We start from the raw sequence: 22,790 nt of genomic DNA on the forward strand, positions 1-22,790 counted from the left end.
AGGTATTTTTATAATCCTGGTTTAGTGCTGATGTAGACATGGTTAGGTCTTGCTCTAGTCCTGGTTTAGTCCTGATGTAGACTTGGTTAGGTCTTGTTCTAGTCCTGGCTTAGTCCTGATGTAGACTTAGTTAGGTCCCGTTATAGTCCTGGTTTAGTCCCAATGTAGACATGGTTAGTTCCTGTTCTAGTCCTGGTTTAGTTCTGATGGAGACTTGATTAGGTCTTGTTCTGGTCCTGGTTTAGTCCCGATGTAGACTTGGTTAGGTCCTGTTATAGTCCTGGTTTATTCCTGATGTAGACTTGGTTAGGTCCCGTTCTGGTCCTGGTTTAGTCCTGATGTAGACTTGGTTAGGTCTTGTTAAAGTCCTGGTTTAGTCCTGATGTAGACTTGGTTAGGTCTTGTTATAGTCCTGGTTTAGTTCTGATGTAGACTTGGTTAGGTCCCGTTATAGTCCTGGTTTAGTCCTGATGTAGACTTGGTTGGATCCTGTTTTAGTCCTGGTTTAGTCCTTATGTAGACATGGTTAGGTCCTGTTCTTGTCCAGGTTTATGTAGACTTGGTTAGGTCTTGTTCTGGTCCTGGTCCGCCCCGATGACAGCTGGACCCTCTCCTCCTCGCCTCGCTCTCATCCTCCTCATCTGGTCTTCCTCCTCCTCGCCTGGCCCTCCTCCGCCCCCTCCCTCCTCCTCGCCTGGCCAATTTTTCTTGTTTTGTCTGATTTTTCCTGTTGTTTTGTTTTTGTGTGTAGGCAGCACGGTGGCTGAGTGGCAACACTCATGCCTCACAGCAAGAAGGTTTGGTTCAATCCCCAGGTCGCCCATGCCTTTCTGTGTGGAGTTTTGCATGTTTCTCCCCGTGTCTGGATGGGTTTCCTCCAGGTACTCCGGTTTCCCCCGTCCACCAAAACATGAACGCCCTTCGAGACAACTGTTGTTGTGATTTTGGGCGTTACAAAAATAAAATGAATTGAATTGAATTGGTTTAGTCCTGATGTAGACTTGGTGAAGTCCCGTTCTAGTCCTGGTTTAGTCCTGATGTAGACTTGGTTAGGTCCTGTTATAGTCCTGGTTTAGTCCTGATGTAGACATGGTTAGGCCCTGTTCTAGTCCTGGTTTAGTCCTGATGTAGACTTGGTTAGTTCTTGTTCTGGTCCTGGTTTAGTCCTGATGAAGACTTTGTTAGGTGTTGTTCTGGTCCTGGTTTAGTCGTGGTGTCCTGGTTTAGTCCCGATGTAGACATGGTTAGGTCTTGTTCTAGTCCTGGTTTAGTTCTGATGTAGACTTTGCTTAGGTCTTGTTCTAGTCCTGGCTTAGTCCTGATGTAGACTTGGTTAGGTCCCGTTATAGTCCTGGTTTAGTCCCGATGTAGACATGGTTAGGTCCTGTTCTAGTCCTGGTTTAGTTCTGATGGAGACTTGATTAGGTCTTGTTCTGGTCCTGGTTTAGTCCCGATGTAGACTTGGTTAGGTCCTGTTATAGTCCTGGTTTATTCCTGATGTAGACTTGGTTAGGTCCCATTCTGGTCCTGGTTTAGTCTTGATGTAGACTTGGTTAGGTCTTGTTAAAGACCTGGTTTAGGCCTGATGTAGACTTGGTTAGGTCTTGTTATAGTCCTGCTTTAGTTCTGATGTAGACTTGGTTAGGTCTTGTTCTAGTCCTGGTTTAGTCCTGATGTAGACATGGTTAGGTCTTGTTCTAGTCCTGGTTTAGTCCTGATGTAGACTTGGTTAGGTCTTGTTCTAGTCCTGGCTTAGTCCTGATGTAGACTTGGTTAGGTCCCGTTATAGTCCTGGTTTAGTCCTGATGTAGACTTGGTTAGGTCCCGTTCTGGTCCTGGTTTAGTCCTGATGTAGACTTGGTTAGATCCCGTTATAGTCCTGGTTTAGTCTCGATGTAGACTAGGTTAGGTCCTGTTCTGGTCCTGGTTTAGTCCTGATATAGACTTGGTTAGATCCTGTTCTAGTCCTGGTTTAGTCCTGATGTAGACTTGGTTAAATCCTGTTCTAGTCCTGATGTAGACTTGGTTAGATCCTGTTCTAGTCCTGGTTTAGTCCTGATGTAGACTTGGATAGATCCTGTTCCAGTCCTGGTTTAGTCCTGATGTAGACATAGTTAGGTCTTGTTCTAGTCCTGGTTTAGTCCTGATGAAGACTTGGTTAGATCCTGTTCTGGTCCTGGTTTATTCCTGATGTAGAATTGGTTAGATCCTGTTATAGTGATGGTTTAGTCCTGATGTAGACATGGTTAGGTCCTGTTATAGTCCTGGTTTAGTCCTGATGTAGACATGATTAGGTCTTGTTCTGGTCCTGGTTTAGTCCCAATGTAGACTTGGTTAGGTCTTGTTCTAGTCCTGGCCTAGTCCTGATGTAGACTTGGTTAGGTCTTGTTCTGGTCCTGGTCCGCCCCGATGACAGCTGGACCCTCTCCTCCTCCCCGCCTGGCCCTCCTCCACCCGCCTCCCTCTCCTCCTCGCCTCGCTCTCATCCTCCTCATCTGGTCTTCCTCCTCCTCGCCTGGCCCTCTTCCGCCCCCTCCCTCCTCCTCGCCTGGCCAATTTTTCTTGTTTTGAATGTTTCTCCCCGTGTCTGGATGGGTTTCCTCCAGGTACTCCGCTTTCCCCTGTCAACCAAAACCTGAACGCCCTTCGAGACAACTGTTGTGATTTTGGGAGTTACAAAAATAAAATGAATTGAATTGAATTAGTGTAGTCCTGATGTAGACTTGGTTAGATCCTGTTCTAGTCCTGGTTTAGTCCTGATGTAGACTTGGTTAGATCCTGTTCTAGTCCTGGTTTAGTCCTGATGTAGACTTGGATAGATCCTGTTCTAGTCCTGGTTTAGTCCTGATGTAGACATAGTTAGGTCTTGTTCTAGTCCTGGTTTAGTCCTGATGAAGACTTGGTTAGATCCTGTTCTAGTCCTGGTTTAGTCCTGATGTAGACTTGGTTAGATCCTGTTCTAGTCCTGGTTTAGTCCTGATGTAGACTTGGATAGATCCTGTTCTTTTCCTGGTTTAGTCCTGATGTAGACATAGTTAGGTCTTGTTCAAGTCCTGGTTTAGTCCTGATGAAGACTTGGTTAGATCCTGTTCTAGTTATGGTTTATTCCTGATGTAGAATTGGTTAGATCCTGTTCTAGTGCTGGTTTAGTCCTGATGTAGACATGGTTAGGTCCTGATATAGTCCTGGTTTAGTCCTGATGTAGACATGGTTAGGTCTTTTTCTAGTCCCGGTTTAGTCCTGATGTAGACATGGTTAGGTCCCGTTATAGTCCTGGTTTAGTCCTGATGTAGACTTGGTTGGATCCTGTTTTAGTCCTGGTTTAGTCCTTATGTAGACATGGTTAGGTCCTGTTCTTGTCCAGGTTTATGTAGACTTGGTTAGGTCTTGTTCTGGTCCTGGTCCGCCCCGATGACAGCTGGACCCTCTCCTCCTCGCCTCGCTCTCATCCTCCTCATCTGGTCTTCCTCCTCCTCGCCTGGCCCTCCTCCACCCCCTCCCTCCTCCTCGCCTGCCCAATTTTTCTTGTTTTGTCTGATTTTTCCTGTTGTTTTGTTTTTGTGTGTAGGCAGCACGGTGGCTGAGTGGCAACACTCATGCCTCACAGCAAGAAGGTTTGGTTCGATCCCCGGGTCGCCCAGGCCTTTCTGTGTGGAGTTTGGCATGTTTCTCCCCGTGTCTGGATGGGTTTCCTCCAGGTACTCCGGTTTCCCCCGTCCACCAAAACATGAACGCCCTTTGAGACAACTGTTGTTGTGATTTTGGGCGTTACAAAAATAAAATGAATTGAATTGAATTGGTTTAGTCCTGATGTAGACTTGGTGAAGTCCCGTTCTAGTCCTGGTTTAGTCCTGATGAAGACTTGGTTAGATCCTATTCTAGTCCTGGTTTAGTCCTGATGTAGATATGGTTAGATCCTGTTCTAGTCCTGGTTTAGTCCTGATGTAGATATGGTTAGATCCTGTTCTAGTCCTGGTTTAGTCCTGATGTAGACTTGGTTAGGTCCTGTTCTAGTCCTGGTTTAGTCCTGATGTAGACTTGGTTAGTTCTTGTTCTGGTCCTGGTTTAGTCCTGATGAAGACTTGGTTAGGTCTTGTTATAGTTCTGGTTTAGTCCCGATGTAGACTTGGTTAGGTCTTTTTATAATCTTGGTTTAGTGCTGATGTAGACATGGTTAGGTCTTGCTCTAGTCCTGGTTTAGTCCTGATGTAGACTTGGTTAGGTCTTGTTCTAGTCCTGGTTTAGTCCTGATGTAGACATGGTTAGGTCCTGTTCTAGTCCTGGTTTAGTCCTGATTTAGACTTGGTTAGGTCTTGTTCTAGTCCTGGTTTAGTTCTGATGGAGACTTGATTAGGTCTTGTTCTGGTCCTGGTTTAGTCCCGATGTAGACTTGGTTAGGTCCTGTTATAGTCCTGGTTTATTCCTGATGTAGACTTGGTTAGGTCCCGTTCTGGTCCTGGTTTAGTCCTGATGTAGACTTGGTTAGGTCTTGTTATAGTTCTGGTTTAGTCCCGATGTAGACTTGGTTAGGTATTTTTATAATCCTGGTTTAGTGCTGATGTAGACATGGTTAGGTCTTGCTCTAGTCCTGGTTTAGTCCTGATGTAGACTTGGTTAGGTCTTGTTCTAGTCCTGGCTTAGTCCTGATGTAGACTTAGTTAGGTCCCGTTATAGTCCTGGTTTAGTCCCAATGTAGACATGGTTAGTTCCTGTTCTAGTCCTGGTTTAGTTCTGATGGAGACTTGATTAGGTCTTGTTCTGGTCCTGGTTTAGTCCCGATGTAGACTTGGTTAGGTCCTGTTATAGTCCTGGTTTATTCCTGATGTAGACTTGGTTAGGTCCCGTTCTGGTCCTGGTTTAGTCCTGATGTAGACTTGGTTAGGTCTTGTTAAAGTCCTGGTTTAGTCCTGATGTAGACTTGGTTAGGTCTTGTTATAGTCCTGGTTTAGTTCTGATGTAGACTTGGTTAGGTCCCGTTATAGTCCTGGTTTAGTCCTGATGTAGACTTGGTTGGATCCTGTTTTAGTCCTGGTTTAGTCCTTATGTAGACATGGTTAGGTCCTGTTCTTGTCCAGGTTTATGTAGACTTGGTTAGGTCTTGTTCTGGTCCTGGTCCGCCCCGATGACAGCTGGACCCTCTCCTCCTCGCCTCGCTCTCATCCTCCTCATCTGGTCTTCCTCCTCCTCGCCTGGCCCTCCTCCGCCCCCTCCCTCCTCCTCGCCTGGCCAATTTTTCTTGTTTTGTCTGATTTTTCCTGTTGTTTTGTTTTTGTGTGTAGGCAGCACGGTGGCTGAGTGGCAACACTCATGCCTCACAGCAAGAAGGTTTGGTTCAATCCCCAGGTCGCCCATGCCTTTCTGTGTGGAGTTTTGCATGTTTCTCCCCGTGTCTGGATGGGTTTCCTCCAGGTACTCCGGTTTCCCCCGTCCACCAAAACATGAACGCCCTTCGAGACAACTGTTGTTGTGATTTTGGGCGTTACAAAAATAAAATGAATTGAATTGAATTGGTTTAGTCCTGATGTAGACTTGGTGAAGTCCCGTTCTAGTCCTGGTTTAGTCCTGATGTAGACTTGGTTAGGTCCTGTTATAGTCCTGGTTTAGTCCTGATGTAGACATGGTTAGGCCCTGTTCTAGTCCTGGTTTAGTCCTGATGTAGACTTGGTTAGTTCTTGTTCTGGTCCTGGTTTAGTCCTGATGAAGACTTTGTTAGGTGTTGTTCTGGTCCTGGTTTAGTCGTGGTGTCCTGGTTTAGTCCCGATGTAGACATGGTTAGGTCTTGTTCTAGTCCTGGTTTAGTTCTGATGTAGACTTTGCTTAGGTCTTGTTCTAGTCCTGGCTTAGTCCTGATGTAGACTTGGTTAGGTCCCGTTATAGTCCTGGTTTAGTCCCGATGTAGACATGGTTAGGTCCTGTTCTAGTCCTGGTTTAGTTCTGATGGAGACTTGATTAGGTCTTGTTCTGGTCCTGGTTTAGTCCCGATGTAGACTTGGTTAGGTCCTGTTATAGTCCTGGTTTATTCCTGATGTAGACTTGGTTAGGTCCCATTCTGGTCCTGGTTTAGTCTTGATGTAGACTTGGTTAGGTCTTGTTAAAGTCCTGGTTTAGGCCTGATGTAGACTTGGTTAGGTCTTGTTATAGTCCTGCTTTAGTTCTGATGTAGACTTGGTTAGGTCTTGTTATAGTCCTGGTTTAGTCCTGATGCAGACTTGATTAGGTCTTGTTATAGTCCTGGTTTAGTCCTGATGTAGACTTGGTTAGGTCTTGTTATAGTCCTGGTTTAGTCCTGATGCAGACTTGATTAGGTCTTGTTATAGTCCTGGTTTAGTCCTGATGTAGACTTGGTTAGGTCCTATTAAAGTCCTATACTTAGTACTTATTAAATACTTATATTTAAACACAGACGGCGTACAGTGGTCTGATTTACTCATAAATACTCTGGGCGGTCAGATTTGTCCTTAAGATATTGAACTATGAACTTTGTGCCAGTTTTGCATGTATTTATTTTGTAACTCAATGTAATAAAATAAAATAATGTCACTGTTAAATATTTTATCAAGTTTGAGTCCGTACTTTTTGAAGTGAGTTGAATTGATTTGCAGTGAGTGAATGAACTGAGTGCATATATGTGTAATTATGCCCCTCAGGAATAACACTGATGTACTGTCAAAGGGCTATGGAGCCAGAGGTTGCCGGTTTGAATCCCCCGTGCCTCTAGCCTCTAGCCCTTAAAATGCATAACAGGTTTTTATGTTTTTCTGATTCTGACTTGGTTTGCTGTGATAGGACTAATAGCAGTATCATATTTTTAGACTGTGTGTGTGTGTGTGGGTGTGTGTGTGTGTGTGTGTGTGTGTGTGTGTGTGTGTGTGTATATATATATATATATATATATATATATATATATATACACATACATACATATATATATATATATATATATATATATATATATATATATATAAATGGACAGAACTTGCGATAATCTGCGAGCTGCCGCATTCGACTTTGACTCCAATTCACATTCTCTGTAAAAACTGTGTCTCCTCTCTCTGTAACTGCTGCTGTCAGACTATATATATGAACATTAATAACAGATCAATGAGCTACCTTCTTTCCCCGAGGTGGGTTCCGCTAGTGTTAGCAACAGGTTTGAATGACAGCATACTGAAGTATTGCTGCTTAGAGCAGTCTCGAGTTGGACTAGTGGCCACTCATTGGTACTACAACAAAATAAATCCCTCTTGCCCAGAAAGGATTTTTCTCATAGAGCAAAATGTAATCACAAACTAACAGGGACTGACAGATACTGACAGGGACTGACAGGGCACTTATCACTTTCAAAAAGGTTGAATTTTGTGGCGATTTTGACCTATTTTCAGATAATAAACTTTTTCTCAGCTTAAAATCCATCTGTTGCCCTAAAAAACTCTTTTTAATTATTAGGTTAGACTACGCTCCATGTCTGCTCTAGCTCAGCTCAAGCGCTGATTGGTTAGAGCGGTCACGTGGCACAACATGAACGAGCATCTGGGCTCAGAAGCTCCTGGAAGCACAAACATTATCATTTATAATTTGTAATTATTATTTTTCCGTTGTCTCCTTCCACTCGCTGTCGTCGCTCAAAGTCTCATGGGGGTCGCTCTAGTGTTCCATGGGCAGGACTGAATGTACCTAGCCGCTAAAGGCTAAACTTGCGACATGCGCCATTGAGCACGTCCCATTGACTTCAATATGTGACCATGTTTAGACCTCAGGCCTTGGCTCCCTGTTAAACCGGCATAGCGGGCGTGAAGGGGTGTTACCTTCAACAGCCTCACTCCTGATTGGCTCTTTGTTTATTGTGATACTTGTCAAAATTCCAAATATAGAACTGGGTTCCAGATTAGCAGCTATAACTGCTAGTCTCAGTGAGCTTTATCTGGCTGAAGTTGAATGCTATGGGTGATGTCACACTCCTTTGTCCACTTCTTTACACAGGCTATGGTTAAGTGGCAGTTTGTGGGAAAAAGTTGAGAAGTACAAAAGACAGGAAGTAGTGCTGAGCTGCAAAACAGAATCCCTCTGCCTATTTCAGCAGCACAGAAAACTCCATCCACAATGAAAGACAAAGTACACACAAGGAATGCACTTGAAACCTTCACTTTGTGTCATTTAGACATGTTTACATTATGGTTGCTAGGTAATAATAATAATAATAATAAATTTTATTTATATAGCGCTTTTCAGGACACTCAAAGTCGCTTCACAGTAGATACAATAATAAAATATCACAAAAATTTACAACATAAACAGTTATGGAATTACCTCTACACATGTCACATCTGCTGCCCGTGTCCAGGAAGTCAAATTATAACAAAACAGCCTCTTTTCCATATATATTCTAGGTCCAGGCTGTGTCAGTGCTTCCCTGTTTCAGTCTGAAAATCTTAGGAGGTTGTGGGTTGAATTCCCACCTGTCCCAGTCCTTGGGCAATGCAGTGTCATTTTATATTGTGTAATTTAAAGCCTGAAGAAGGGCTTATGTTTGATCTTGTTTTGACCTGAGAGGGAATATCCAAAAGGACGCTACATAAATGAATCATAACTTATCATCGTTTGACAGTTTAACATCTGAATGTAAATGCAGAATATATATATATATATATATATATATATATATATATATATATATATATATATATATATATATATATATATATATATATATATATATATATACACACACACACACACACACACACCCACCCACATACAACAGTGCGTCCACACATTCCACCTCTGTGCCATATGCACAGAGGTGGAATGTGTGTGGTTGTGGTTTTACATTCGCAAATCTCTCTTTTTTACAAGATTGCTTGGATTAGGTTTTGGATTAGTCCTGATTTAGTTCACATTTAGTTTAGGGTAGGTTTAGTTCTAATTTAGTCCCAGTATTGTCTTGGGCAAGTCCTCATTTAGCCCTGGTTAGATTTGTTGGTTTAGACCTGGTTTAGTCCTGGTTTTAATTCTGGTTTAGTCCTTTTGGTTTCTTCTAAGTTTAGTCCTGGTAAAGCCCTGGTTTAGTCCTAAATTAGTCCTGGTTTGGTTCTGATTTAGTCCTGGTTTGGTCCTAGTTGAGTCCTGTTTGAGAAGTCTCTATATTAGGAGTGTATTTGTTTTGGTCAGAGTGTAAATATTGTTACCTGGTTGCCAGTGGCAACCCCGTCCTTGCCCGCTGCACACGGCCCCAGGCTGAGCACAGGAAGCTCCTCCCCCTCCACACGACGAGACTCCAGACAGTTCTGTCTCTGTCGAATGGGACCAGACTCAGAGGCAGAGTCATCAGGGACTCTGTGGAGAGAGAAAGTTTCATGTTAAAGGCAACCAAAGCATCGTTGTCATCATTCATTCCACACGAGTCTCTTCTTTAGCTACAGCTGCCCCAGGGCAGACTGACTGAAGTGAGGCTTCCAATCTGTGCCATCAGCCCTGTGATTTCACAATTTGAGTCAGTTTATTCTGCACATATCCAGATGCTTCTGCACAAACTGTCTTTCCTACAGAAACACAAATAGTTTTACTCTTTAAACATTAAAATTTAAATCTGAGCTAAATCTTCCTAAAAACACAAGATTCACCTGTTAATAAACCTGAGTAAACAGATCAGTGTTCATCATTTCTTTAATGATACAGTCTATGTTTAAACTGTCACGGCCGTGTAGTGTCACTGTGCTTTGTATAATGTCCTGTTGTTTTAATGTAAACTAGTTTGAATATGTGAATGTAAATGCTTCTCTGTGTGAGGAAACATATTTGACCTCTTACATTTGTTTGAATTATCATGAATAATACATGTTGCTTTACCGTCACATGAGCCTTAAAATCCACTTCAAATAAAACTTGCATGCTCGGACTGGTGGAGGGAACTATGAGGTGTTGCATAAATTGTCCATGTTGCATATTTCCTGCAACTATTTAGATTAAACTACAAGTCCCATCATCCCCTCCTGCCCATTACCTCTCTGTGTAACTTTAGATTTATCAGAAAATTAGCCCTCCTCTAATTCCTGATTACTCCAAAGTTTCCTAGAGATAAAGTTCCCAAAGTTCTGCACCAAATCCTGGTCTGGACTTGGACTAAGCTTGATTCAGTCTGCTATCGGCCATTTTTACAGGGTTCAAAGGTCACAAAGGTTCCCTAGAGAAATAAACCACTAATGTACGCAGCGGATTAGCGTTAGCCTCCATAGCTGATAAATGAGAGCGAGCTAGCTGCTAATTTACATTTTACAGATAAAGCGAATACTGACTGTGTGTGTGTGTGGGGGGGGGGGGGGGGGGGGGGCACTTCACCTGTACGTGTCTGGGTGTGTGAGAGAGTATGTGTGTGAGTGTATGAGTGTCTGTGTGAGTGTTGGTGGTCGGAGGGGCCGATGGTAATCTCACTTCCGTCTGTCCCAAAGCAGTTGTGGCTACAACAGTATCTTGAATGAAGAATGCACAGAATGGTAAAGCGACAGAGCATGTGGAAAAGTGTGTGGAAAAGCACTGGCTCGACTCTTGGGAATAATGGTGTTTTGGATGGGATTGTTTTGTACATTACAGCAGCTCTTCTGAAGTATTGAATTCACTTTAAACTGAGGAGGATTTGTCTGAGTGGACAGAGAGGGACAGAGGGAGAGAGGAAGGAGAGGAGTAAGAGAGGGACAGAGAAAAGAGAGAGGGAGGAGAGGAATAAGAGAGAGGGAGAAAGAGAGAGGGAGGAGAGGAGTAAGAGAGAAATAGAGAGGGAGGAGTAAGAGAGAGAGGGAGAGAGGGAGAGGAGAGGAGAGGAGAGGAGGAGAGAGAAGGAGGGAGAAAGAAAGAGGGAGGAAAGGAGTAAGAGAGAGGAGAAAGAGAGAGAGAGGGAGAGACAAAGAGAGAGGGAGGGGGACAGAGAAAGAGAAGTGTGAGAGAGGATAGAGAGAGTGAGAGAGGAGAGAGCAGGGCTAATCGCGTTAGCTGTGAAAGCTTAGAGTGGAGGCTTTTGTTGTTGTCATGTTTTTTGCCTTTGAAAAACAAACTCAGACATGACACAGAGGCACTGAGACTTTAGTGTGACACAGCTCCAGAACACACACTCCAGAACAGAACACACACTCCAGAACAGAATACACACTCTAGAACAGAATACACACTGCAGAAGAGCACACACTACATAACAGAACACACACTTCAGAACAGAATACACACTTTAGAACAGAACACACACTCCAGAACAGAACACACACTCCAGACCAGAACACACACTCCAGAACAGAGCACACACTGCAGAACAGAACAAACACTTTAGAACAGAACCAGAACAGAGCACACTCTCCAGAGCAGAACACACACTCCAGAACAGAGCACACACTTCAGAACAGAGGACACACTGTAGAACACACACTTCAGAACAGAGCACACACTCCATAACAGAACACACACTCCATAACAGAACACACACTGCAGAACAGAGCATACACTCCATAACAGAACACACACTCCATAACAGAACACACACTGCAGAACAGAGCATACACTCCATAACAAAACACACATTCAATAACAGAACACACACTGCAGAACAGAACACACACTGCAAAACAGAACACACACTCCATAACAGAACACACACTGCAGAACAGAGCACACACTCCATAACAGAACACACACTGCAGAACAGAACACACACTCCATAACAGAACACACACTGCACAACAGACCTTTACAGAACCACCTGTGATCAAGGGCCATATTACAACATTTTCTGATCTGTTCTAATGCTGTTTTCTCATCACAAACAGACCTGGAGTTGTGTTTTGTTTCATTCACACATGTTTAACACACAAACCCTGCAGATTTAGGCTGAGTTCTTCTCTCTGTTCCACCTTGTGATGGCATTATGTGGTAATACAGGAATACACTGTGCTTTTAAGCTCCATACATCTTCACTAGAATCATTTCAGTCCTGGAATTGCCCATCTCTACTGAACTAAAGTTAAAAGGAGCTGCAGCTGATGTCATCAACATTCCCCGGGGGCTGAAGCTACTAGAGGCACTGCTGTGTCTGAAGCTCTGTATTTCAGCTTTGTTTTAACACAATGACTTAGATGGAAATTCACCAAGTTAGATGTTTGTTCTGCTAAACATAAAAAACAGTAACGAGCTAGCTAGCATTAGCCAACAGTTTTTTAGTGAGTCACTTTCACCTTTTGTTGAAAATCAAACTCTTAAACAGGACCATGAACACTCAGATTGATCAAAGGCTCCTGAAAATGCTCTTTAAATCCATTTTGTATTTTTTGTCTTTGCTAATGTGTGCATTGTGTCACCATGGTAACTGTGGAACACTTTCTATAGAGATACATGTAGAACACCCCCCAGCGTGAGTATCAATAGCAGCAGCAGTGGTTGTAGTTGTAGTAGTATATGTGGTACTTACATGAGCTCTGGGTACACGTTGTCTAAGTACCACTTAAAGGGTTTGCAGTGCAGTCTCTTCCTCATCTCCACTCGCCCGCTCACACTGAGACAAAACACAAACAAATACAGGATATTATTTAGAATGATTTTTACTACAAAACATGTACACTATAAGAGTTTAAACTTTGCTCTCTGTAATTAAGTGAAACTACATCACATCAGGTTTGAAACACATCACATCAGGTTCGAAACATATCACATCAGGTTTGAAACACATCACATCAGGTTTGAAACATTTGAAACACATCACATCAGGTTTGAAATGTTTGAAACACATCACATCAGGTTTGAAACACATCACATCAGGTCTGAAACACATCACATAAGGTTTGAAACACATCACATCAGGTTTGAAATACACCACATCAGGTTTGAAACACATCACATCAGGTTTCAAACACATCACATCAGGTTTGAAACGTTTCAAACACATCACATCAGGTTTGAAACGTTTGAAACACATCACATCAGGTTTCAAACACATCACATCAGGTTTGAAACGTTTGAAACACATCATATCAGGTTTGAAACGTTTGAAACACATCACATCAGGTTTGAAACACTTCACATCAGGTTTCAAATGTTTGAAACACATCATATCAGGTTTGAAACACATCACATCAGGTTTCAAACACATCACATCAGGTTTGAAACACATCACATCAGGTTTCAAACACATCACATCAGGTTTGAAACACATCACATCAGGTTTCAAACACATCACATCAGGTTTGAAATACATCACATCAGGTTTGAAACATATCAAATCAGGTTTGAAACACATCACATCAGGTTTAGACACATCACATCAGGTCTGAAACACATCACATCAGGTTTGAAACACATTACATCAGGTTTGAAACACATCACATCAGGTTTGAAACGTTTGAAACACATCACATCAGGTTTGAAACACATCACATCAGGTTTGCCAAGTTGCTGTGTACAGTTTTGTATATTTATGGAGAAGTGTTGTGTAGGAGCATAGGTGATCTCCTAGTTTCTAGGTTTGTGGGTGGAACCTTGTACAGAATAGGCCCTGGGAGAGATGCATGGATGACATCTGAAGCCTCTTCAGACATGTTTTTGATGAGAGAACAACATTATTACACGGGAGAAAGCTCCAAAAAGTAATACCTCCCCTTTAATATAATCATTCTAGCTCTTAAACAGTTTGACTGGACACCTGCCTGAGTGATATTATGAGTGTGTGAAGAACAGAGAAGGGTTTAAAGACGCTTAAATGTCGGCCATGTTGTTTTTGTGAGTTAAATGTCGGCCATGTTGTTTTAGCAGATAAATGTGACATTTTGCACCTCCACAAATAGAGCGAGAGGAGTTCTATTGTTTAAAGGTCTTTTGTTTAAATCTGCATAAATATATTCACTCACACCAAAAGAATCACTGGAAAAAGGATAGTTGTATTATTATGCTTTGCCTGGAATGTGCCACAGTATGGCATTAAACTCTATATAAGATAAGATAAGATATGCCTTTATTAGTCCCGCAGTGGGGAAATTCCAGGGGAATATCCAAGTAGAGATGCCAGCAGGCCAATACAAAAGGATCGGAGGGCATCTGAGACACAGGGATATATGTAGGAGAAATAAAAAAATAAATAAATAAATATGATCTAATCCTCACTTTCTGCGGGTGGCCTCATTCTTTTTTTTCTAAGCTCGTGTCCTACAGGGTTCTACAGTATCTTTGCTGTTCCTAGTACTGCACTTTTCTGGACTGAGATGTCTGATGTTTTTCCTGGGATCTGCTGTAGAAACTCCTCCAGTTTGGGGGTCACTGCCCTGAGTGCTCTGATGACCACGGGCACCACTGATACCTTCACCTTCCAGGCCTTCTCTAGCTCTTCTTTGAGCCCCTGGTATTTCTCTAGTTTCTCATGTTCTTTTTTCCTGATGTTCCCATCACTTGGTTCTGCGATGTCCACCACAACGGCTTTGCTCTGTTGTTTATCCCCCACCACAATGTCTGATTGGTCCATCACCATTCTGTCAGTCTGTATCTGGAAGTCCCACCGGATCTTGGCTCAATCATTCTCCACTACCGTTGAAGGTGTTTGCCACCTTGACCTCGGGGTCTCCAGTCCATACTCTGCATAGATGTTTCTGTACACACTTGGTTACGCCGCTCCGTGTATGCTTTCCCTGCAGCATCTTACACTCTGCAGTTATGTGCTGGATTGTCTCAGGGGCCTCTTCGCACAGCGTACACCTTGGGTCTTGTCTGGTGTGGTAGATCTGGGCCTCTATTGCTCTGGTGCTCAAGGCCTGCTCCTGTGCAGCCAGGATGAACCTCTGTCCTTCAGTCCAGCTTTCTCAAGCTGGTAGGATTTCTTGATATCAGCCACTTCAGTTATGTTCCGGTGGTACATCCCATGCAGGGGCTTGTCCTCCCATGATGGTTCCTCCAGCACCTCTTCCTCTGCGCTCCACTGTCTGAGACATTCACTGAGCACATCATCTATTAGGCCCTTGTTCTTGATGTACTTATGGATCTTGGATGGTTCATCCTGGACTGTGGCTCTCACACTCACTAGTCCTCGGCCTCCTTCCTTACGGCTTACAGTTTTAGGGTGCTGGATTTGGGATGGAACCCAACATACATGGACAGGAGCTTTTGGGTCTTAACATCTGTGGTCTGTATCTCCTCCTTTGGCCATCTTATGATTCTTGCTGGGTATCTGATTATTGGAAGGGCGGAGCTGTTTTTGCCTGGGTCTTTTTCCATTGAGCTTAGGACTCCTTAGGACTTGCCTTATTCGTCTGAGGTATTTGGACATGGCTGCTTTCCTTGTTTCCTCTTCAAGGTTGGTACAGGAACAGAGACAGATACAGAGACAGGTGCAGAGACAGAGACAGGTGCAGAGACAGATATTTTTGTACTCACTCTCCGTACGACTTCCCTCTGGCCGCAGGTCGAGACGAGTAATAAAAGAGTTTGAAATCATCCATCCAAACTTCAGCTGTGCGACGAGTGTTTCTGAAAAAGAGAGGGAGGAGAAGAAGGGGTGAGAGATGAAGAGGGAGGAGACAGAGGGAGGTAGGAGAAGAGGGGGATGAGAGATGGTGAGGGAGGAGACAGAGAGAGAAAGGGAGAGAGGGGAAAAAAGGTGCGTGAGGGATGAAGAGGGAGGAGACAGAGAGAGTTAGGGAGGGAGAGAGGGAGGGAGGAGACAGAGGGAAAGAGGGACAAGAAGAGGGGGTGAGAAAAAGAGAGGGAAGAGACAGAGAGAAAGAGGGAGGGAGGAGAAGGGGGTGAGAGATGGAGAGGGAGGAGACAGAGAGAGAGAGAAAGGGAGAGAGGTGAAAAAGGGGGTGAGGGATGAAGAGGGAGGAGACAGGGACAGAGAGAGAGAGGGAGGGAGGAGAAGAGGGGGCAGAGACAGAGAGGGAGGAGACAGAGAGGAAAAGAAGGAGAGGGAGAAGAAGATGGGGTGAGAGGCAAAGAGGGAGGGTGGAGAGAGACAGAGGGAAAGAGGGAGGATAGGGGAGAGAGGGAAGTAAGAAGAGAGATAGAGGGACGGAGAGGGGAAGAAGGGGTGAGAGATGAGAAGGAGGCACAGTGAGAGACAGAGAGAGAGGGAGAGACGAGGGAGAGAAGGAGGAGAAGCAGGGGAGAAGAGGAGGATAGGATACACACTATTACTTTTTCTCTCCCTCCTCCCTCCCAACTCTACCCCATTTATCACCCCCTTTTCCCATCTTACCCTCTATCTCTTTCCCTCCATCTCCCCTCTCCCGTCCCTGTTTGTCACCCTCCCTTTCATCCCTTCAGTCTTTACCACCTCTCCCTTCTCTCCTTCCTCTCTCCATCTCCCCTCTCTCCCCCTGTTTATCCCACCTCCCTCTCTTCCTCCATCTCCCCTCTCTCCCCCGTTTATCCCCCCAACCTCCTCTCTACCTCTATCTCTCCTCTTTCCCCATCTATCCCTCCTCCCTTTCTCCTTCCATCTCCTCTCTCTCGCCCCCCTCCCCCTCCCCCTCATGCCCTGTTTATCCCTCCTCCTCCCTCCTTCCCTGTTTATCCTTACCTCTCCCTCTGTTTCTCCCTCTCACCCTCCCTCCTCTAATAGCGTGAACAATGGAACAGAGGTCTGAATAGTCGTCTTTTCTCTCTCTTTCTCTCGGAGCCGAGCGTTGCGTGTAATCAAATTATACAGCGACATTTTCCATTTAGCCGATTCAAAACGCGACAGCTCTGATAATGAGCCCGTGAACTGTGTCGAAAGCACCTCTTGAGGATCAGAGATAAACCAGGTCTAAACCAGGTCTAAACCAGGTCTAAAGAAGGTCTAAACCAGGTCTAAACCACGTCTAAACAAGGTCTAAACCAGGTCTAAACTAGGACTAAACAAGGTCTAAACCAGGTCTAAACCAGGACTAAACCAGGTCTCAATCAGGTCTAAACCAGGTCTAAACCAGTACTAAACAAGGTCTAAACCAGGTCTCAACCAGGTCTAAACCAGGACTAAACAAGGTCTAAACCAGGACTAAACAAGGTCTAAACCAGATCTAAACCAGGTCTAAACCAGGACTAAACAAGGTCTAAACCAGGTCAAAACCAGGTCTACACCAGGTCAAAACCAGGTCTAAACCAGGACTAAACCAGAACTAAACCAGGTCTAAGCAAGGTCTAAACCAGGACTAAACCAGGACTAAATCAGGTCTACAATAGGTCTACACCAGGACTAAACCAGGACTAAACCAGGTCTAAACCAGGACTAAACCAGGACTAAACCAGGTCTACAATAGGTCTACACCAGGACTAAACCAGGACTAAACCAGGTCTAAACCAGGACTAAACCAGCTCTAAACCAGGTCTAAACCAGGACTAAACAAGGTCTAAACCAGGTCTAAACCAGGACTAAAGAACTAAACCAGGTCAAAACAAGGTCTAAACCAGGTCTAAACCAGGACTAAACAAGGTCTAAACCAGGTCAAAACAAGGTATAAACCAGGTCTAAACCAGGACTAAACCAGGACTAAACCAGGACTAAACCAGGTCCAAACCAGGTCTAAACAAGTTCTAAACCAGGACTAAACCAGGTCTAAACCAGGTCTAAACCAGGTCTACACCATGTCTAAACCAGGAATAAACCAGGTCTAAACCAGGACTAAACCAGGTCTAAACCAGGACTAAGCCAGGTCTACACCAGGTCTACACCAGGACTAAACCAGGACAAAACCAGGACAAAACCAGGACTAAACCAGGCCTACACCAGGTCTACACTAGGTCTAAACCAGGACTAAACCACATCTAAACCAGGTCTAAACCAGGACTAAACCAGCACTAAACCAGCACTAAACCAGGTCTAAACAAGGTCTAAACCAGGACTAAACCAGGTCTACAATAGGTCTACACCAGGACTAAACCAGGACTAAACCAGGTCTAAACCAGGACAAAACCAGGTCTACACCAGGTCTACACTAGGTCTAAACCAGGACTAAACCAGGTCTAAACCAGGTCTAAACCAGGACTAAACCAGCACTAAACCAGCACTAAACCAGGACTAAACCAGGTCTAAACAAGGTCTAAACCAGGACTAAACCAGGTCTACAATAGGTCTACACCAGGACTAAACCAGGACTAAACCAGGTCTAAACCAGGACTAAACCAGGTCTACACCAGGTCTACACTAGGTCTAAACCAGGACTAAACCAGGTCTAAACCAGGTCTAAACCAGGACTAAACCAGCACTAAACCAGCACTAAACCAGGACTAAACCAGGTCTAAACAAGGTCTAAACCAGGACTAAACCAGGTCTACAATAGGTCTACACCAGGACTAAACCAGGACTAAACCAGGTCTAAACCAGGACTAAACCAGCTCTAAACCAGGTCTAAACCAGAACTAAACAAGGTCTAAACCAGGTCTAAACCAGGACTAAACCAGGACTAAACAAGAACTAAACCAGGTCAAAACAAGGTCTAAACCAGGTCTAAACAAGGTCTAAACCAGGACTAAACCAGGTCTAAACCAGGACTAAACAAGGTCTAAACCAGGTCTACACCAGGTCTACACCAGGTCTACACCAGGTCTACACTAGGTCTAATCCAGGACTAAACCAGGTCTAAACCAGAACTAAACAAGGTCTAAACCAGGTCTAAACAAGGTCTAAACCAGGCCTAAACCAGGACTAAACCAGGACTAAACCAGGTCTACACCAGGTCTACACTAGGTCTACACTAGGTCTAAACCAGGAGTAAACCAGGTCTAAACAAGGTTTTAAACCAGGACTAAACAAGGTCTAAACCAGGTCTAAACAACGGCTAAACCAGGTCTAAAACAGGACTAAACAAGGTCTAAACCAGGTCTAAACCAGGACTAAACCAGGACTAAACCAGGTCTAAACCAGGTCAAAACCAGGTCTACACCAGGTCAAAACCAGGTCTAAACCAGGACTAAACCAGAACTAAACCAGGTCTAAGCAAGGTCTAAACCAGGACTAAACCAGGACTAAATCAGGTCTACAATAGGTCTACACCAGGACTAAACCAGGACTAAACCAGGTCTAAACCAGGACTAAACCAGGACTAAACCAGGTCTACAATAGGTCTACACCAGGACTAAACCAGGACTAAACCAGGTCTAAACCAGGACTAAACCAGCTCTAAACCAGGTCTAAACCAGGACTAAACAAGGTCTAAACCAGGTCTAAACCAGGACTAAAGAACTAAACCAGGTCAAAACAAGGTCTAAACCAGGTCTAAACCAGGACTAAACAAGGTCTAAACCAGGTCAAAACAAGGTATAAACCAGGTCTAAACCAGGACTAAACCAGGACTAAACCAGGACTAAACCAGGTCCAAACCAGGTCTAAACAAGTTCTAAACCAGGACTAAACCAGGTCTAAACCAGGTCTAAACCAGGTCTACACCATGTCTAAACCAGGAATAAACCAGGTCTAAACCAGGACTAAACCAGGTCTAAACCAGGACTAAGCCAGGTCTACACCAGGTCTACACCAGGACTAAACCAGGACAAAACCAGGACTAAACCAGGCCTACACCAGGTCTACACTAGGTCTAAACCAGGACTAAACCACATCTAAACCAGGTCTAAACCAGGACTAAACCAGCACTAAACCAGCACTAAACCAGGTCTAAACAAGGTCTAAACCAGGACTAAACCAGGTCTACAATAGGTCTACACCAGGACTAAACCAGGACTAAACCAGGTCTAAACCAGGACAAAACCAGGTCTACACCAGGTCTACACTAGGTCTAAACCAGGACTAAACCAGGTCTAAACCAGGTCTAAACCAGGACTAAACCAGCACTAAACCAGCACTAAACCAGGACTAAACCAGGTCTAAACAAGGTCTAAACCAGGACTAAACCAGGTCTACAATAGGTCTACACCAGGACTAAACCAGGACTAAACCAGGTCTAAACCAGGACTAAACCAGGTCTACACCAGGTCTACACTAGGTCTAAACCAGGACTAAACCAGGTCTAAACCAGGTCTAAACCAGGACTAAACCAGCACTAAACCAGCACTAAACCAGGACTAAACCAGGTCTAAACAAGGTCTAAACCAGGACTAAACCAGATCTACAATAGGTCTACACCAGGACTAAACCAGGACTAAACCAGGTCTAAACCAGGACTAAACCAGCTCTAAACCAGGTCTAAACCAGGACTAAACAAGGTCTAAACCAGGTCTAAACCAGGACTAAACCAGGACTAAACAAGAACTAAACCAGGTCAAAACAAGGTCTAAACCAGGTCTAAACAAGGTCTAAACCAGGACTAAACCAGGTCTAAACCAGGACTAAACAAGGTCTAAACCAGGTCTACACCAGGTCTACACCAGGTCTACACCAGGTCTACACTAGGTCTAATCCAGGACTAAACCAGGTCTAAACCAGAACTAAACAAGGTCTAAACCAGGTCTAAACAAGGTCTAAACCAGGCCTAAACCAGGACTAAACCAGGACTAAACCAGGTCTACACCAGGTCTACACTAGGTCTACACTAGGTCTAAACCAGGAGTAAACCAGGTCTAAACAAGGTTTTAAACCAGGACTAAACAAGGTCTAAACCAGGTCTAAACAACGGCTAAACCAGGTCTAAAACAGGACTAAACAAGGTCTAAACCAGGTCTAAACCAGGACTAAACCAGGACTAAACCAGGTCTACACCAGGACTAAACCATGACAAAACCAGGACTAAACCAGGTCTACACCAGGTCTACACTAGGTCTAAACCAGGACTAAACCAGGTCTAAACCAGAACTAAACAAGGTCTAAACCAGGTCTAAACAAGGTCTAAACCAGGACTAAACCATGTCTACACCAGGTCTACACCAGGACTAAACCAGAACTAAACCAGGTCTAAACCAGGTCTAAACCAGGACTAAACTAGGACTAAGCCAGGTCTCAACCAGGTCTAAACCAGGACTAAACCAGATCTGAACTGGGACTAAACCAGGTCCAAACCAGGACTAATCAAGGACTAAACCAGCATTAAACCAGGACTAAACCAGGACAGTCTTACTTGATGTAAGTGTTGGCGTTTCCCTCTGGAAATACATAGGGATGCTTTTTCCTGAACACGTGTCCCACTCGACTGCAGGGCAGGATCTCCAGGCTGCCCCCACATCCCCAAACTCGGAATGAGATCTCTGAGGAAAAACATAACACAAGATAATACTGTAAACAGTGTGTAATATCAGCACGTCCAAAAAGCATGGACGCGTTTGAGCGTTCATGTGACCTGTTTGAGCGTTCATGTGACCTGTTTGAGCATTCATGTGACCTGTTTGAGCGTTCATGCGATGCATTTGAGCGTTCATGGGACGCGTTTGAGCATTCATGTGACCTGTTTGAGCGTTCATGTGACCTGTTTGAGCGTTCATGTGACCTGTTTGAGCGTTCATGTGACGTGTTTGAGCGTTCATGTGACCTGTTTGAGTGTTCATGTGACCTGTTTGAGCGTTCATGTGACGCGTTTGAGCGTTCATGTGACCTGATTGAGCGTTCATGTGGCGCATTTGAGCGTTCATGTGATGCGTTTGAGTGTTCATGTGACCTGTTTGAGAGTTCATATGACCTGTTTGAGTGTTCATGTGACCTGTTTGAGCGTTCATGTGACACGTTTGAGGGTTTATGTGACGTGTTTGAGGGTTTGCATGACATGTTTGAGTATCGACGCCAGAGTTGACATAATGTAAACTTACTGCTAAATTTGCCACACGTCAACAAGTTTCAAGCATCTGCCTCAACTTAAAAAGGGCTCAACTAAAAATGTTTGGCACCACAGACACCACACACATTTTGACACCACAGTGGGAAATCAGCATCAGAGTTGTGAATGGAGCTCATAAACTCATCACGGTGAGTAATTAGGATGCTCATAATGCATAAGGTAAATGAGGAAAACTGCAAACTGTATAAAATAACCTACTACTACTACCCTGCTTTTCATGTTTGATGTTTTTGTCTAATCATAACTATTGTGTGATTTGGACATGTTTTGGCCCTTGTTAAAGTTACGGTTGCTAGGTAACATCTCTGTGTATGACATATGTCATATCTGCTGCCCGTGTCCAACCAGGAAGTCAAATTATACCTTCACCAAGGCTGTGTTAAACTCTTCATCGCTCCACAGCCCTACACTTTTTATCACTCCACAGTCCTACACTCTTCATCACTCCACATCCCTGCACTCTTCATTACTCCACAGCTCTACACTTTTATCAATCGACAGCCTTGCACTCTATCATTCCATAGCCTAAACTCTTCATCGCTCCACAGCCTTGCACTCTTCATCACTTCACAGCGGTGCACTCTTCATCACTCCACAGCTCTGCACTGTTTATCACTCCACAGCCCTGCACTCTTCATCACTCCACAGTCCTGCACTCTTCATCACTCCACAGCCCTACACTCTTCATCACTCCACAGCCCTACACTCTTTATCACTCCACAGCTCTACACTCTTTATCACTCCACAGCCCTGCACTCTTCATCACTCCACAACCCTGCACTCTTCATCACTCCACAGCCCTACACTCTTCATCACTTCATAGCCCTACACTTTTTATCACTCCACATCCCTGCACTCTTCATCACTCAACAGCCTTGCACTCTTCATCGTGACACAGCCCTGCACTCTTCATCACTCCACAACCCTACACTCTTCATCACTCCACAGCCCTACACTCTTCATCACTCCACAGCCCTACACTCTTTCACTCCACAGCCCTGCAGTCTTCATCACTCCACAGCCCTGCACTCTTCATCACTCCATAGCCCTGCACTCTTCATCACTCCATAGCCCTGC

At 44.3% G+C, this 22,790-nt stretch overlaps 1 protein-coding gene across 1 annotated transcript in view; it reads right to left on the reverse strand.

Moving 5' to 3' along the window:
• galnt14 (UDP-N-acetyl-alpha-D-galactosamine:polypeptide N-acetylgalactosaminyltransferase 14 (GalNAc-T14)) overlaps window positions 1-22,790 on the reverse strand; it is a 226,087-nt gene that overhangs the window by 26,316 nt on the left and 176,981 nt on the right. The window contains exons 10-13 of the mRNA XM_055232313.1: window positions 21,003-21,129; window positions 15,391-15,483; window positions 12,446-12,529; window positions 9,186-9,333 (exon numbers count right to left, since the gene is read on the reverse strand). Of these exons, the coding sequence (XP_055088288.1) occupies window positions 9,186-9,333; window positions 12,446-12,529; window positions 15,391-15,483; window positions 21,003-21,129 (452 nt within the window). The remainder of the gene's footprint in view (window positions 1-9,185; window positions 9,334-12,445; window positions 12,530-15,390; window positions 15,484-21,002; window positions 21,130-22,790) is intronic.

This window comes from Periophthalmus magnuspinnatus, chromosome 24, assembly GCF_009829125.3.
Source record: "Periophthalmus magnuspinnatus isolate fPerMag1 chromosome 24, fPerMag1.2.pri, whole genome shotgun sequence".
Taxonomy (NCBI): Eukaryota; Metazoa; Chordata; class Actinopteri; order Gobiiformes; family Gobiidae; genus Periophthalmus; species Periophthalmus magnuspinnatus.